The sequence below is a fragment of the Globicephala melas genome, chromosome 14, assembly GCF_963455315.2.
Source record: "Globicephala melas chromosome 14, mGloMel1.2, whole genome shotgun sequence".
Lineage (NCBI taxonomy): Eukaryota > Metazoa > Chordata > Mammalia > Artiodactyla > Delphinidae > Globicephala > Globicephala melas.
In genome coordinates this window covers 70786457-70803614 of record NC_083327.1, presented here as the reverse complement: position 1 = coordinate 70803614, position 17158 = coordinate 70786457, and the positions used below count along the sequence as shown (strand labels likewise).

Genomic DNA, 17158 nt, shown 5'->3' with positions numbered 1-17158 from the left:
ATTTCATTATGTATGTCCATTTCTTCTCATTAGCAGTCACAATTGACATCTTCATTATTTACTGTTAACAACAGCTTCCTAATTGACCTCCCTCTTCTGCTCCCAGCTCATCTGATGCAATACCATCAAAGCAGTATTTCCAAATATAAATTTTATGTTTCTCACTATAAAATCATTTCCTAGGTCTCCATCATGAAGTCCAAACTCTTTAGCATACTACAAGGTATATTTTTGCCTCTGTATGCAGTTCTGTCTTAGTTTCCTGCTACTCGCCCAAAGGAATTTTAAACATTGGTCATATTAAACTATTAACAGTTTTCCAAGAATACTGCTTTTGATTATGTCTTTGCACCTTCTGACTAAAATAACCTTGCTCTGCTCTTTGCTATCTTATAACACTCAAATATAAAAACTAGGGAAAACTGTAATGGACTACATTAAAGAACTGCTGTATGGATTTATTATTTATTGAATGTATTATGCTTCAGGTAAATCTTAAAAGTAGATTAATAGAAATTTTTAATATGTCACATCCTTAAAATATTACATTAAGTTAGCTTTACTTATGTGAAGTTTGAATTTATCTTTCCTTCAGCAACGTTTAACAGAATAAAAGTTCTCTAATCCTGGGTTATTCTTTGATAAATGGATTGATTGTACTGATGAATAAGCTCCACGAACTAAATCTTAAAATGTCATTTCCTATAATGGATACCTATTGATTTTGACTATCTACCATCTCCATTTCCTCTGAGAATAATCTGACTTTGGTGAACATGACAATAGCAGAAAAATCTCACGCTGCAACACATCACACGCACATACCCAGGGTTACATGGGAGATCCTCTGGGGCCCTGGGTCAGCAAATCACTTAACCATGATGACTGCTTCAGGGTAAGTACCTGAGCCATGCCAGGACTACCAAAGTTCTTCCCTCCTAAAAAATGAAAGCCTATCTGCCATAGGAGAGAAACAAGCCAAAAGAGAGAGAGAGAGGGAAGAGTAGGGCTTACCCACTAGGCTTACCATACAGACATACAGAACTTACAGCCCACCAAGATGAAATGACTTTGCAGAGTCAATAGATGGTACAAATCCTGCTTAATTTCCACACAATCATAAAACTTTACACCTTAAAAATCACCTTGCTCAATCCTTTCATTTTACATACGCTGAAATGAAGTCCCAGAAAACAGTAATTATCTCTACAAAGTATTTCACAGACAGCAGAGCTAGAATTACATTCCAGATTGTCTGACTGCCAGGGAAATGTTCTTTGATATTCATAAAAACTAGATTAAAGGGAGATATCACTCTTTGTTTGTTTTGGTCAAAAATCATCTGTCGAGTAATTTCAGATACCCAAATAGAGACTTTCTGAAAAAATATGACTATCAACCATCTTGATATGCATAAAATTATACAACCTTATATCAGAAAATTACCTTAAATGAATTCAAATTATTCTCCTTTCTTGGCCATTTTATCATCATTATCTAGATAACTGCTATGCCCCTCAGAATAAGAGTCCACTAACAAACAGCTTTGGCAATGAATGATGCCATCGGAGGGTAAACTGAACATAGCTACCAAATCTGGGGAACTGTCTTATAATTAAATTATAATTCAAGCACCAGGCCGTCATTTCTCAAAGTGTATTCCACGGAACCCTAGACAACCACAAGATGCTCTGTGAACAAAAGATGCTAAAGTCAAATAAGTTTGGGAAAAGCTACATAAAATAAATTAATATATAAACCAACATAAATAATAAATATACAGTTGATCCTTGAACAACATGGGTTTGAGGTGCATGGGCCCACTTATGTGCAAATTTTTTTCAGTAGTAAATACTAGACTACTACAGATGTAGAACCACAGACACCAAGGGTTGACTTTAGGTCATATGTAGATTTTCTACTAGGCAGTAGTGAGCACCTCAACACCCTGCGCTTTTCAAGGGTCAATCGTATATATGTATGTATACATGTGTATACGTACCTTCCCTCTTAGAAATTCATAGTGTACGTTAAAGATTAAGAAGTCTTGTAGTGAAGAAAATGTTCAACTTTAATTCAGCATTTCTAAAACTTCTTTGATCATAACATATTTTTCACCAAATAACTCATTAACATAGGAAAAATTAGTATCATGAAATACATTTTGGGGAAAACTAATCTAAAAATCTTTTGGTCCTATCCTACCAAGTAAATAAGATATCCAAATTTATATTTACTATAATCGCATATGTATATAGCATGTCAGTTTCCAGGTACTTTCACTTACATTTTGCTTATTTGTTCTAAGGTGTAGAATGGTGCCTATCACATAGTAGAACCAATATTTGTTGAATGAATAAATAAAAGTACAATCAGTTCTAATCAATTATCAAGCTTATTAATTTTTTTTAAGAATAAGATATACTTAACCACTACCTTACATGGTTTAGATATGAAAAAACCCAAGATTTACCGTAACTGTTAGAAAGTAAGAACAAGAGACCACAACACAAGATAGTAATGAAAAAAAGCCCTAAATTTCAATCCATCAAATCCACAACACAAGATAGTAATGAAAAAAAGCCCTAAATTTCAATCCATCAAAGCAGATATTTAGTATACCAAAAACTGCATACCACAAATATGGTATATGTATATATGGAATATGTGATACCTTGCTACTGTATGAAAAACACATTTTTGTGCTTTAATGTATAAAAATGCACTTAGCTTTGCCACTGAACTCAACTATCAGCATAAATTTAAGTTTGGCAGGTATCTATCACATTACTGTTGCTGAAAATAATTCATATTTTATAAAGAAACAGTACTTCTGATGATCTACATTTTTAGGCTGCTATACTGTGCCAACAAACGCCATCCAACTTCCTAACATCTGCCACAGAAAAAAATGTACTTTTACATTTTGTTTGGATTCTAATTTTGAAAAAACCATATTATATCAAATATTCTTTGTCTTGTTTGAAAAAAGTAATTTTAACTAGTTACCCTTTTTTGCTAAGATATTACAAGCCCTGTAGAAATCTATTTATGCTACTTCTAAAAGTCTGCTCTCAAGGTCTTAAGATTTTAGTATAAAAAAAGTATCAAGATTAAATAGAAAATCACCATTTGGCAACCAATAAGTGATCCATCCAAGAAACAACAACAGATGCTAAAACCAGGGGGTAAAAATTTGATGAGGAACGGTATGTTTACAGAGTCTCAAATATTTCCTCCAAATCAAAACACTTATTGATTACAAGAAAAAATCAAAAACATTTATTAATTTCAAAAGGAAAAAATAACGTTATAATGGAGAGACCTAGTAGACAGAAGCTTAATCAAGGGATCAGAGTATGAGACATCACTAGGACAAATCAAACATAAGCTCCACATGAGGCTGCAAAAAGAACACATCAATCCTTTTGGGATATTCCTGCTGAAAATGTACAACATGAATCTAAACATGAAAAAACATCAGACAAAACCAAATGGAGGCACATTCTATAAAATAACTGACCTGTAATGTTCAAAATTTATCAGTTAGGAAAGTCAAGAAAAGGCTCAAGAACAGTTCCAGTTTGAATGAGACTAAAGAAACATGACAACTAAATCTATCCTGCATATAGACCCTTTTGATAAATGGCAAAACTTGGTGATATAGGAGAATGTCTTTGTAAGAAACAAATACTGAAATATTTTGGGATGATTGGGCAATATGTTGAAAACTTACTCTCAAATGGTCTGAAAGAAAAAAACCTCTTTGTACTAGACTTACAAAAACAGATAAAAATTTAGATAAACTTAAAACTTTAAAACCGATATTACATATTTCTACCATCTTCAATATTATTTTTATTTCCTTCTGGATTTGAAATTAAAGGTCTTGAAACTACTCATCTACTGTTTTGGTTTTCTGAATTCCTAGGTTCCAGTGGGGTTGGGAGATGCTAAAATGTATGGGAATACTCAGGAGTACCACAAAGATTAGGGACTTAGGCACTAACAGAAGGAAGAACAAAAATATATTAGGGAAAACTGGAACCTACTATCAAAAGGGCTATCTTCTGGAGGCACACATAAATAGACCTGTAGCAAATTTAAAATAAGTGCTTTTCCAGAAGATGACTGCTACCAAAAAGCAGTGGTAAAATATATGACAATATGTGGCTAAAAGAATGATTATTTTTACCAGAAAACAAACAAGTCTAAAAATGCATATTGCTACAGAAAGATAAGTTTTTAATGACTGTTTATTTTCTACATTGTAATAATTCAGAATGTACCAATTTTTTTTAAAAAAAGTGGGCATTCATATTTTAAAGCAGACAATGAAACATTAGCAATAACTACAAAAGTACTCTTTTAGTATGCTACCAATTTAAAAAACAGTTCCTTTTTATTTCCCTAAATTTGCTGGTTAAGAACCTCTTAGGGTAGAATTGGGAGAATGCAGATTAATAAAGAAATACAAATTCCTAGGCCTCATCCAAAATTCAAACAAGGTCTTCATAATATGTTCATAAGCACCCTAATAAAACCTTCATGGAGGTTCTGTATATATTACTTGTACAGAAAAAAGTTAACAAAGCAGGCTCGAGACCGCTATCCCTAGAAAGGTCAGCTTGTAAGATTAGCTCTCTTGGTTGGCAACTGGTAACTTGGCTTTCAAGACAGCTTCCACCATTCCAAGACTGATAAGGGTGGCACACTATGCTATATTATCTGTACAAACAATATGGTTTATGACCAATCTCTGCTTTCCTTCTGAGCATCTAAAATTTGGTACATGCTAAAGCAGAGGGTACCTGTGGACTGACATCAATACAAACTATGGACTTCTGGGCTCAGGTGAGCTTCGCTGGTAGATAACATTTCACACATGTGGTAATAACTCATTGCTAGAGGAATTAAGCATGTCCTGTGTGACTCCACTGGGAGAAGACTGTTGGAAGCTTCAACCTGGCTTCCTCCAGACTTCACCCTGTGTGCCTTTTCCCTGTACTGATTTTGCTTTCCATCCTTTTGCTGAGTCCTATGAGCCTTCCTAGTGAATCAAACTTGGGGTCATTTTGGGGACTCTGAAAACAATACTTTAATGTATAAAATTACCTTCTTAGAGTTCCAAGTGTTTCAGTACATATTATGTATACATTAGCAACTTGCAATTGATAACTTTAAGATGACAACAGTTTAAAGTAAGTCCTATATCACTCACAAAATTATCTACTTTTTGGACTACTGGAGAAAAGAATACTCAGAAGATTATGTAACTTCATTTTCTCAAAGCTCATATTTGCAATTTCAACTGCAAATATAGTTATTTGAGATTTTATTTACCTGGTTGTTACAAATTATTTCTATATGTATAAATATTTAAAATTCAGAATGAAAGAAAACCCATCCTTATCATCAAAAACAAACAAACAAATCCAAATGCAAACTCAAAACAGTTTACTGTGCATCACAATTTAGGTGGTATTTAAAAGGGATACATTCTTACCATGTGGAGTTATCGTCTGTACAGGCTTAGCAGGGGATCTCACATTCCATATAGTCAAAGTGCCATCTGAATGACTGCAAATAAATTGTTTTCCTTCATGATGCCAAGCAACAGAGTGGATAGCCTATAGAAGAGGGGTAAAGAATTCCATTTTTAAAAACAAAATTTTATTTAAACACCAAGTTATTCATAATTAATTTTTCATTTTAAACTTTTTCTTATTTCCCAAGCTAACGTCAATAATGTTAATCTCAAATTCCCATAACTCAGTCCTCCTGTCATTATGAGATTTAATTTGGTTCTGACACTATTTTAATGATTTTTACTTTATTTACTCCTTAAGTGAGCGTAAGGATAATATGATAGTGATACATGTATTATTGACAAGTTCAGGAAAACAAAACGTATTCTTACAATAAACAATAACTAAACATAAATTACCAAGCAATTATAATCAATATTCCATTGGAAAAACTAGTTGCATTGACAGATGAGAACAAATTTTAGAAATTAACTAAAATTTTAGAATTTTTAGACAAAAATGTACATTTGGAATTAAGGTCAATTAAAAATACCTCAGACTGAGCTTTAAGACAGGTTACCCATTTCTCACAGTAATTATTAAGGTGACTTTTAAAATCTGAAATTTATTTTATATGTCTGAGCCACTTAAAAACTATCTGAAAAATATTTTTTAAGTTTTAAACTTTTAAATTTATTTATCTTTTTTAAAAAATTAAAATTTTTATAAAATTTTTAAAGGTTACTTTCCATTCAGTTATTACAAGATATTGGCTATATTCCCTGTGTTGTACAACATTATACAATACATCCTTCAGCCTATCTTACACCCAACAGTTTATGCCTCCCACTCCCTGACCCCTAGATTGCCCCTCCCCAACCTCCCCACTGGTAACCAGAAGTTTGTTCTCTATTATCTGTGAGTCTGCTTCTTATTTGTTATATTCACTAGTTTGCTGTATCTTTTAGATTCCACATATAAGTGATATCATACAGTATTTGTCTTTCTCTGTCTGACTCATTTCACTTAGCATAATGCCCTCAAAGTCTATCCATGTTGCTGCAAATGACAAAATTCCATTCTTTTTTATGGCTGAGTAGTATTCCATTGTATATATACACCATATTTTCTTTATCCATTCATCTCTTGATGGGCACTTTGGTTGCTTCCATATCTTGGCAATTGCTATGAACATTGGGGTGCATATATCTTCTAAGGAAGCAATCCCATTTACCATTATATCAAAAAGAATAAAATACCCATGAATAAACCTACCTAAGGAGGCAAAACATCTGTATTACGAAAACTATAAGATGCTGATGAAAGAAATTGAAGATGACACAAATAAAATGATATACTGTGTTCTTGAACTGGAGGAATCAATATTGTTAAAATGATCATACTACCAAGGCAATCTACAGATTCAATGCAATCCTTATCAAAATACCAATGGCATTTTTCATAGAACTAGAACAAATAATTTTAAAATTTATATGGAAACACAGAAGACCTTGAATAGCCAAAATGATCTTAAGAAGAACAGAGCTGGAGGAATCATATTCCCTGACTTCAGACTATACTACAAAGCTACAGTCATCAAAACAGTATGGTACTGGCACAAAACAGACACATAGCTCAATGAAACTGGATAGAGAGCCTAGAATTAAATCCATGCACATATGGTCAATTAATCTATGAAAAAGGAGGCAAGAATGTACAATGGAGAAAAGACAGTCTCTTCAGTAAGTGATGCTGGGAAAACTGGACAGCTACACGTATGGTTTGGCCAACCCAATAAAAGAATGAAATTAGAACATTCTCCAACACCATATACAAAAATAAATTCAAAATGGATTAAAGATCTAAATGAAAGACTGGATACTATAAAACTCCTCGAGGAAAACATAGTCATAATACTCTTCAACATAAACTGCAGCAATATTTTGTTTGGATCCATCTCCTAAAGTAAAGGAAATAATAGCAAAAATAAACAAATGGGACCTAATTCAACTTAAGGTTTTTCTACAGCAAAGGAAACCATCGACAAAATAAAAAGACAACCTACTGAACGCGAGAAAAATATCTGCAAATGATATGACTGGTAAGGGATTAATATCCCACATATTTAAACAGCTCATACAACTCAACATCAAAGAAACAAACAACCTGATTACAAAATGGGCAGAAGAACTCAATAGACATTCTTCCATAGAGGAAATGGAGATGGCCAACAGGCACATGAAAAGATGCTCAACATGGTTAATCATCAAGGAAACGCAAATCAAAACTACAATGAGATATCACCTCACACCTGTCAGAATGGCTATCATCAAAAGAACACAAATAACAAATGTTGGCGAGGATGTGGAGAAAAGGGAACCTTCATACACCGTCGCTGGGAATGTAAATTGGTGCAGCCACTGTGAAAAACAGTATGGAGTTTTCTCAAAAACCTAAAATAGAGTTACCATATGATCCAGCAATTCCACTCCTGGGTATATATCCAGAAAAAACAAAAACATTAATTCGAAAAGATACATGCACCCCAATGTTCATGAAAAATATTTTTATATGACCAAAGTTTGCTACCCTTCAATTTTTTGTTCTGATATTATTTAAATTTTGTCTGTAAAAAAATTTAAAAAGTCACTCTCCTACGTTCTCTTTAAATTACTTCTTTTTTATTCAAGTTGATACACTTCTTGTTCTTAATGGTCAACAGAATCTAAAAGCTATCCTACTAGAATGTCTTGAACTGCCAAGTGCAGCCCAAAAACCATGTAACTGGAAGTTAAGAGTTTTACTTACATACAAAGTCATCATTTAGTATCATCATTCAATGTCCATTTATTTGGGTTCCTCATATGCCTATACATTTAAGTTAAATAAAATAATTTAATGTTTATGGATCACATTTTAAAATTTAAATGATGATAGACAATCAACTGTATTTTTATTTATTTATTTATTTTATAAATTTATTTATTTATTTTTATTTTTGGCTGCGTTGGGTCTTTGTTGCTGCACATGGGCTTTCTCTCTAGTTGCGGCAACAGGGGGCTACTCTTTGTTGAGGTGCATGGGCTTCTCATTGCGATGGCTTCTCTTTGTTGTGGAGCATGGGCTATAGGCACACGGGCTTCGATAGCCGTGGCATGTGGGGCTTAATAATTGTGGCTCACAGGCTCTAGAGCTCAGGCTCAGTAGTTGTGGCACACAGGCTTAGTTGCTCCGCAGCATATGGGATCTTCCCAGACTAGGGCTCTAACCCGTGTCCCCTGCATTGGCAGGCGGATTCTTAACCACCGTGCCACCAGGGAAGTCCCTCAGTTGTATTTTTAAATGCCAATATTTAATACAATGTTTTAGGGTCAAAGTATCTCTAACAAAATTCTAAATAAAATCTTAAAATAGTAATAAACTTATTCCAAAACATACACATGACATTTCATAAACTCAATCTTAGAATAAGCAATTTCTTGGACTTCCCAGAAGTCCATGGTGCAGTGGTTAAGAATCCACCTGCCAATGCAGGGGACATGAGTTCAATCCCTGGTCCAGGAAGATCCCACACGCTGTGAAGCAACTAAGCCCATGCACCACAACTACTGAGCCTGCACTCTAGAGCCTGTGAGCCACAACTACTGAGCCTGCATGCCACAACTACTGAAGCCTGCACACCTAGAGCCTGTGTTCCGCAACAAGAGAAGCCACTGCAATGAGAAGCCCGCGCACCGCAACAAAGAATAGCCCCTGCTTATTGCAACTAGAGAAAGCCCGCACACAGCAATGAAGACCCAAAGCAGCCATAAATGAATAAATAAATATATTTATTTGTTTAAAAAAAGTTAAAATAAGCAACTTCTTAGTCGCCTTAATAGATGAAATTATTTCTGTAAAATATAAGTAATGTTAAGAAGCTATACACAAAGCTACTTAAATATATTTTTTTAAAGTGATAAAAGAAGTACAAGAGAGGTTTACAGTGTTATCTGGAACTTATAAATAAAAACATTCTAATCTTATCATATAAAAAAATGTGTAACATATATATAAGTATATATATTATATAAAGAGAACTAATATTTCTACTTTGCTGAAGAAAACAATATACATCTTTGTTTAAGAGTACCTTTTATTTTTAAGATATTAAATTATTAAGCATTCCAAAAATAAATAGTAGCTAATTACAGGGACCAATAGCTCATAATATTTTGGATAACAGCGAGAAACAAGTAACAGAAAATACCCTACAAAAAGAAATAGCCAAATGTGAACTTTTAAATACAACAAACATGCACAACTTTTTCCATTATTTCTGCAATGTTTAAAGTACAAATACAACTTGATAAAAGATTTCTTTTTTCCTAATAGTCTAATACCATTACTTGTAATACTACATATGTGCTACCCAAGTATGTATATATATATGTAAACATAAATGTCAATAATGTATATATAGTATAGTAAACTTTATGCTACAGTAATGTATATACTATGTAAGTACAGTGTAAGTATATGTATACTGTGTAGTTGACTCCTGAACAACACGGGTTTGAATCATGCAGGTCCACTTATAGGCAGACTTTTTTTTTTTTGCAGTAGGCAGGCCTCTCACTGTTGTGGCCTCTCCCGTTGCGGAGCACAGGCTCCAGATGTGCAGGGTCAGCGGCCATGGCTCACGGGCCCAGCCGCTCCACGGCATGTGGGATCCTCCCGGACCGTGGCACGAACCCGTGTCCCCTGCATCGGCAGGCAGACTCTCAACCACTGCGCTACCAGGGAAGCCCAGGTTCTACTTTTAAGCAACTGAAATATGACATGCTTTTGTGTAGTTTTCTTCATGTTTCTTCTGCTTGGAGTTCACTGAACTTCTAAGATATCTGTATATTCTAGAAGTTTATAGGGTTTAAAGTCTTCATCAAATTTGGGAAACTTTGGGTCATTAGTTCTTCAAATATGTTTTCTGTCCACATGCTCCCTTCTGAGACTCCTACTACACATATATTAGTCTTCTTGAAGTTGTACCACAGTTCACTGATGTTCTGCTCATTCTTTGCTCATCTTTCATATTGAGTAATTTCTATTGCTATGTGTCTTCAAGTTAATCAAGCTTTTCTTCTGCAATATCAAATCTTCTGGTAAACCCATCCAGAGAAAATTTTTCATCTTAGACATTTTCCATCTCTAGAAATTACACTTGTGTTTTTGAAGTCTTGCATGTCTTTCCTCAACATTTTCATGCTTTCATTTACCTTTTAGAGCATATGGAGTCTGTTCAATATTTGTTTCAGTATCCTTGTCTACTAATTATACCATCAGTATCATTTCTGAGTCTGTTTCTATTGACTGTATTTTATTCTCCTTTTGCATTATATTTCCTGCTTCTTTGCATGCCTCATAGATTTTTATCTGGACGCTAATCATTGTGAAATTTATGATGGGTTGTTATACTCTTTTAAAGATTTTTGAGCCTTTTTTCTGGGATTCAGTTAAAAATACTGCTTGGAAACAGCTTAGACTTTTTAAGGCTTGCTTTTAAGCTCTGTTAGGCTAGCTGAGCCAGGCTGTAATGCAGGGCTAGTTTGGCCCCACTACTGAGGCAGTACCTTTCTGAGCACCCTTCCTGATGCCCTGTCTACTACAAGCTTTCTCCATTCTGCTGGGAATGTGAACTACTCTCAGTCCTCTGTGTGCTATGAGAATTGTTCTACGTACTCCTTTCCAGTGGATCTTTTCCAAGCCTCACACCCATGCAGTAATCAGTATTCAGCTGAAGACGCAGGGTGAAGGGCTCCTTGCGAACTTTTAAAACTATCTCTAGGCAGTTCTCTACTCTCTGTTACCTTGTCTTATAAGCTATGGATATCTTCCCCAATTTCCCAACTCTGCCTCCTCAACTCAGGGAGACTGTTGGGCTTATTAAATTAGGTTCCCCCCTTCCCCCTTCATGGGCTGAGACCTGGAAGATCTCTCCAGGTCATAAGCTAAGGCAATTGAAGGGCTCACCTTGCTTCCCCTCTCTAAGGAATCCCGGTTCTACACTACCTGCTAATTTATAAAAACTGTTCTTTCATGTATTTTTCCAGTGTATTTAAGGTGAGATGGTAAATTCCCTGTGACTCCATAGTGGCTAAAGCCAAGATAACTATTTAAATGACAAAAGCAAAACAAAAAAAAGTCAGTTTTTCAAATGTGCTTTCATTTTGACATAGGAAACAGCTCTACAGGCCAAATCTTCCAGGGAAATGACAAGAACTCTTTATTAAAAATATTCGTTTAAAATAATTTCAAGATCTTGATTGGTGAACCACAGAATACTTACTAACTAAAAAGCTTTAAATACAAAAAGTATACAGCTATGAAAACAAAGGAAATTCTTTTAGTCAAGCTTAAAAGATAATACGCAGACATTTACAAAGTATTCCAAGTATTGCTACAGTTGCTCAAGGTAGTCTGCTTGAGTAACTGAAAGCATCGATATGAACACATGACATATTTCTCAAAAACAAGCAAACAAAACCACTTACACAGTTCCTAGATCTATTCACTGAATTGGAAATTGTGAGCACTCCTGGTACCCAAATTAGGGTCACTAGATACCATTTCACACTGAAAGAAGCCAGTTTCATGGAAAAAGATATTTTAAATTTGGGACAGAAATATACAAGATTAATAGGTATACTTTGTTATAACAGATGGCAAGGAAGCTATCTAAGAGTATTATCACCAGAGGACTCGGGAAACAACTGGAAGAGATTCACTGACCAAAGATGGGACAATTTGAAAATCAATAAGGATAATAACTTCAGTGTACTGAAGCATATGAAATACGTTTAAATCTTTGAGTACATAGTGAAACAGAAAACAAGAACAAATTACCCATCATTAAGATTACTAGAGAACAACCCCTTTAAAGTAAATACTGAAATAAAAAGAAAGAATCAAGCATTTATCCTGCCTTTCCTATCTGAACTGTCTTACTATATAACCAAAAGAGTAGACAAGAAGTTTCTCTTTACTGAAGTGTCCCACATAATAGAGAAGAAATTATAAAATTAGAACTTCCCTATTTTGCAACAACTACGCACTAATAGATCTAGGCCTTGAACATCACTGGCTGCTAATATCACAAACAGACACTAATATTCAACCTGGTAGAAGAACATCAGCATCATCTATGAAATAGTCCTGCTAAAAATGAAACTAAATATGATCATGCCTCAGTAAACCATCCAATTTATAGGAAGTCTGAGGGCAAAAAAAGACAAAATCGATCAATCACAGTCTTTATTTGGATCCTAAAGCAAGCAAACTATAAATATTTACAGCATACTATCACTTGTATAAAATTTTAAAATAGCATACTTTATTAATTTGTTTGTAAATGCAGAAAATATCTCTGGAAGAATACATGAGAAACTAACATTGCGATGTGAGGTAAGGGAACCGGATGGCCAAATGATAGGAGTTGCAGAGATTTTTTTTCTATCTTTTGACCTATTTTAATATGTTATTTCATATATATGCAAAAACTATGTGTTATTGCAATTAAAAAGGTTGCCTAAAAGAATCACTAATTAAGTTCTTAGAGAAGCCGTTCTGAGCTAGAGAAATGACAACAGCTTTTGGTTAGCAAAAATAATGTTATTACCTCATCGTAGGTGTATCTGTAGTCTGCTTTCTTTGACTTGAGGTCCCATAACACTACTGTTCCAGATTCAAAGCCAATCAAAAGCTGTAATAAAAGAAAATGCCACATTACCTAGGAATGACATGAATCATATGAAACATTTATTTGCTGATAATAAAGATAATTATTATCATTCATATGCTTAAGGTATGAAATTATAACATACTTAAACATCTGCATTGCTAATTACTAATCTCATGGATGACATATGGGAATACTGCATTGCATATTTATATGCCTTTGATCATTAGGGATTCAACATATATCATACAACTGATTATTGAAAATGAAAACAGTACCATTTTGAAGTCCAGAGGGTATATTTTCATTAATTAATATAAGTCACCAATAAAAATTAACATTTTCATGTGCTTTAAAGTTTACAGACTTTGCTAATTCAACACATTATCAGGCAATCTCATTTACTTATCTATATATTGATTAGTTCCAAATTATATCTAGCCTAGACCTCTCTCATGAGATTCAGACTTATAATTCCAGTGGCCACATGTTCACATATTTATTCCACAAGAACCTCAAAATAAATGTGTCCAAAGTGAATTCATTATTTTCTTCCCTACCTTCCTTTTCTGGTATTCCCTATTGCAGTGTCTCTCCCAGCATTCTTTTTTTTTTAATATTCATTAAGTCGCTCAGGCAAAAACCTTGGAGTCATCATTAACTCTAGTCTCTCCCCTACCAGGTAAAATCATCAAGTAATTTAAAAAGTACACTCTAATATCTCTCTAATTTACTTTCCTCCACCTCCAATGTCTCTCTCTTGGTTCAAGATACAAAAATCTCTTCTCTAGTCTCTGGTCTCTCTGACTCTCCAGTCTTGGCCCTTTTTTTTAACCCATTCCATATTGTAGCTAGGGTGATAGTTCTAAAATGCAAATCTGATCATGTAATGTAGCTTTTTGTTTAAAACTTTTTAATGCCTTACCATTATTTTTAGATCAAGTCCAAACTGAATAATCTGACCTACAAGATACATCATGGTCTGGCCTCTGCTCACCTCCCCAGCTTCATCCTTTTCCACATCCCTCTTACCCAATACATTCCATTATATCTTTCAGGTCATGCTCTCTCTTACCTTTACGCCTTTGCCCATGCTGTCACCCTAACTGGGCCACTCCATTCAAATGTCATCCTTTTTGCTGGACTAATCCTACTAATCCTTCATGTCATTTTAGCTATCACTTCTTCCTGAAAGTCTTCCTTGACCTACCAAATGTAAGCCAATGTCCTTCCTATGTGCTCCAACAGCAACCTGTATATTTTTTAACCTGAAGGGTCACTAGACAATAAAATAATGTCTTTTTCCTTATCTGAATTCTCTTGCAAACTGAAACACTGGTCTATTTAAGCAAGAACTGGTTTTACCTTGTTTACTACTATGCCTCTAACATAAGACAGAGAGCCTGATATGTTGTAGGTACTTTTTTTGTGAATGAATACATTTTTTGTGAATGAATAAGTTCCGGAATGAAATGCATGTTCTTGCCTCACAAACTCTCTACTGTTTACCACCTCCTGCACTGGCATTTTCCAAATCTCAGTATTCCCCCTGCTGGAAAACTTCTCCCTTTTTAATTCACTTTTATTCACTTTTTATTCACTTTTAAGCATTTAGTGTTGCTTCCTTGGGTAAGCCTACTCAATTCCTCTGGACAGACGGAGATGCTTCTTCTCTTACACAAGTAAATGCATTTTCATCTATATGTCTCTAGTATCTAATATACTGCCTAATGCATAGTAGCTATTCAATAAATATTTGTTTAATAAATACATGAATGATTGGTAGCTAGCCAATAACTGTTCATATGATCTGGAGATATGAACAAATTTGGGGGCAGACCCAGTAACTTTAACTAAATTGCAACTTAGTGGATTTCAGACTATGGGGACATTTGGAAGAACCAGTCATTGAAACTAACAAAATAGATTTTCCCACCTTGGTAGGAAGTACACTTAATTTTCCTAACATAAACTCTTCTTTCTTCGGCAATCTGAAATACATACTCTTTCTGGAAAAAAAAAACAAAACTGGTATTTGTTTCCTTTACCTTTTTCTAGTCCTTCTAAATATCTTGGACATGTATATGGCATTTTCTGATGGGGGAAGTAAGAGAGGAACTTCAGGAATAAGGAAAGAGATGGAAAAATATAAAATTTAAGAATTGATATACAGTATAAACAATACTGGATTGCTTAGGACACAGGTAACTTAAGCTCTAGCCTTAGATCTGCCACTTAGTAGCTACGTAACTTAAAAAAAAAAATTTTACCCATCCAGATCTTAATAACATAAGAGGGTTAAAGTAAACTTTAACCTCTCTAGCCAGCTGTATCTTCCTAAGAATGTTAGAAATCTGTGCCAATAAGTTAAACTTTAATCCCTACAATCTCCTAAATATTAAAAAATAGAAGAACTAACTGAAGGATGTGGTATTTATAAATAGAAAATTGCACAATTAAGGTGCTAATAAATTTGGAAGTGAGAGAAAGCATTTTATGTTAGGATTATCAGGAAAGGTATCATGAAAGATATGTATTTAATCTGAGCCTCAAGATGTGAGTAGGAATTCAGCAGAGAAAGAACAGTGGGAAAGAATTCCAAACAGAGGGACTTATATAAATAAGGGATGGAGATAGTAAAGAGCAGCTCACATTTGGGCAACAATAACTATTTGCTTCAGCATAGCATTCAGGTAAAGATGTTCTCAAAGACAATGAAACCTAGGGCTATGATTTAAGGAAGCATTGTTTTGCTTGTTAGATACTGCAGAACCACTGAAAGCTTTTGAACAGGAAAGCAATAAGATTAAAATGACATTCTAGGAAGATTGATCTGGAAATGACTCAAGAATGGGTTGGAATGCCTTGAACTGCAGTGGTCATAAGGAGATTGAATAGGAAAGACACTGCAATGGAAGGACTGAAATGACTTACTGACTAATTCAACGTAGAAGAAAGGGAAGTTCTCAATTCTTCCACCAGGTCTCCCACCCAAAGATTGGCTTTTAGACAATTATCTTATACCAAAAATAAGTAAGTAAAGTGAAGATATAGGTTACTGTAACTTGCTTCATGTAGTTTCTCTCAAACCATACAATTGTATGATATAGTCTAGCTCTGAACAGTACCGCTATCCTTTTGTTTTCCCAGTATTAACAGAACAGTGTTAACACAACATATAGGCTCTACCACTCTCACTAACTGAGAAAAGGAAAAACCCAAATAAACTTCACAAAATCCAGAACTTTCATTTCACTGATTTCTGATAGTGATTAACTTTCTGGTACTGATGTAGACTAATTTTCATGAAATTTTGTAAGTAGAAAAAATATCATTAAATAGAACTACTGAGAGATTGGTTTGAATTAGGAAGTAGAGATTCATGGAAAATAAAATTTTATTATTATTCAGAGTACTAATGAACCTAAATTAACAATAGCTAGGTAATGACTGCATGAAACTGGTTTCAAGTATAAAAAAATTAAGTATTATTTTTAAAAAGTCTCTATTGATCTGAGCTATTTATGGAGAAAAATTTAGGGGAGAGAGATACAGAGACAACTCCAACATAAGATGTTATGTGATAAGTGCTATAAAAATTGTTTAACTAGTGTAAAAAAGAATTCAAGACCAAAAGAAAATGGTTTTTGTCAGGATTATCAGAAAATAAGGGGAATTATTCTAAATAAGCCAAAAACAAGTTAACAACCTTTAACTGTATTTATTAAATTTTACTTGTTTTAGAGATTTCTTCTTTAAAATGTAAATATTTTAATTTTCACTTGTTCTTCATAATGCATAAATAAGCAATTAAGTATATATGATATACAACCTTTGTTATCAATCTCAACTTTGCAGAGTAAGTGTAGTTCTGGAATGGTTTGCATATTTAAAAAATACAAAATTCATGCATTTA

At 34.0% G+C, this 17158-nt stretch overlaps 1 protein-coding gene across 4 annotated transcripts in view; it reads right to left on the bottom strand.

Moving 5' to 3' along the window:
• Positions 1–17158, bottom strand: part of STXBP5 (syntaxin binding protein 5) — a 168010-nt gene that overhangs the window by 99586 nt on the left and 51266 nt on the right. For all 4 annotated transcript variants that reach the window (XM_060283869.1, XM_030853220.3, XM_030853223.2 and 1 more), the window contains exons 7-8: positions 13183–13266; positions 5507–5630 (exon numbers count right to left, since the gene is read on the bottom strand). In XM_060283869.1, the coding sequence (XP_060139852.1) occupies positions 5507–5630; positions 13183–13266 (208 nt within the window). The remainder of the gene's footprint in view (positions 1–5506; positions 5631–13182; positions 13267–17158) is intronic.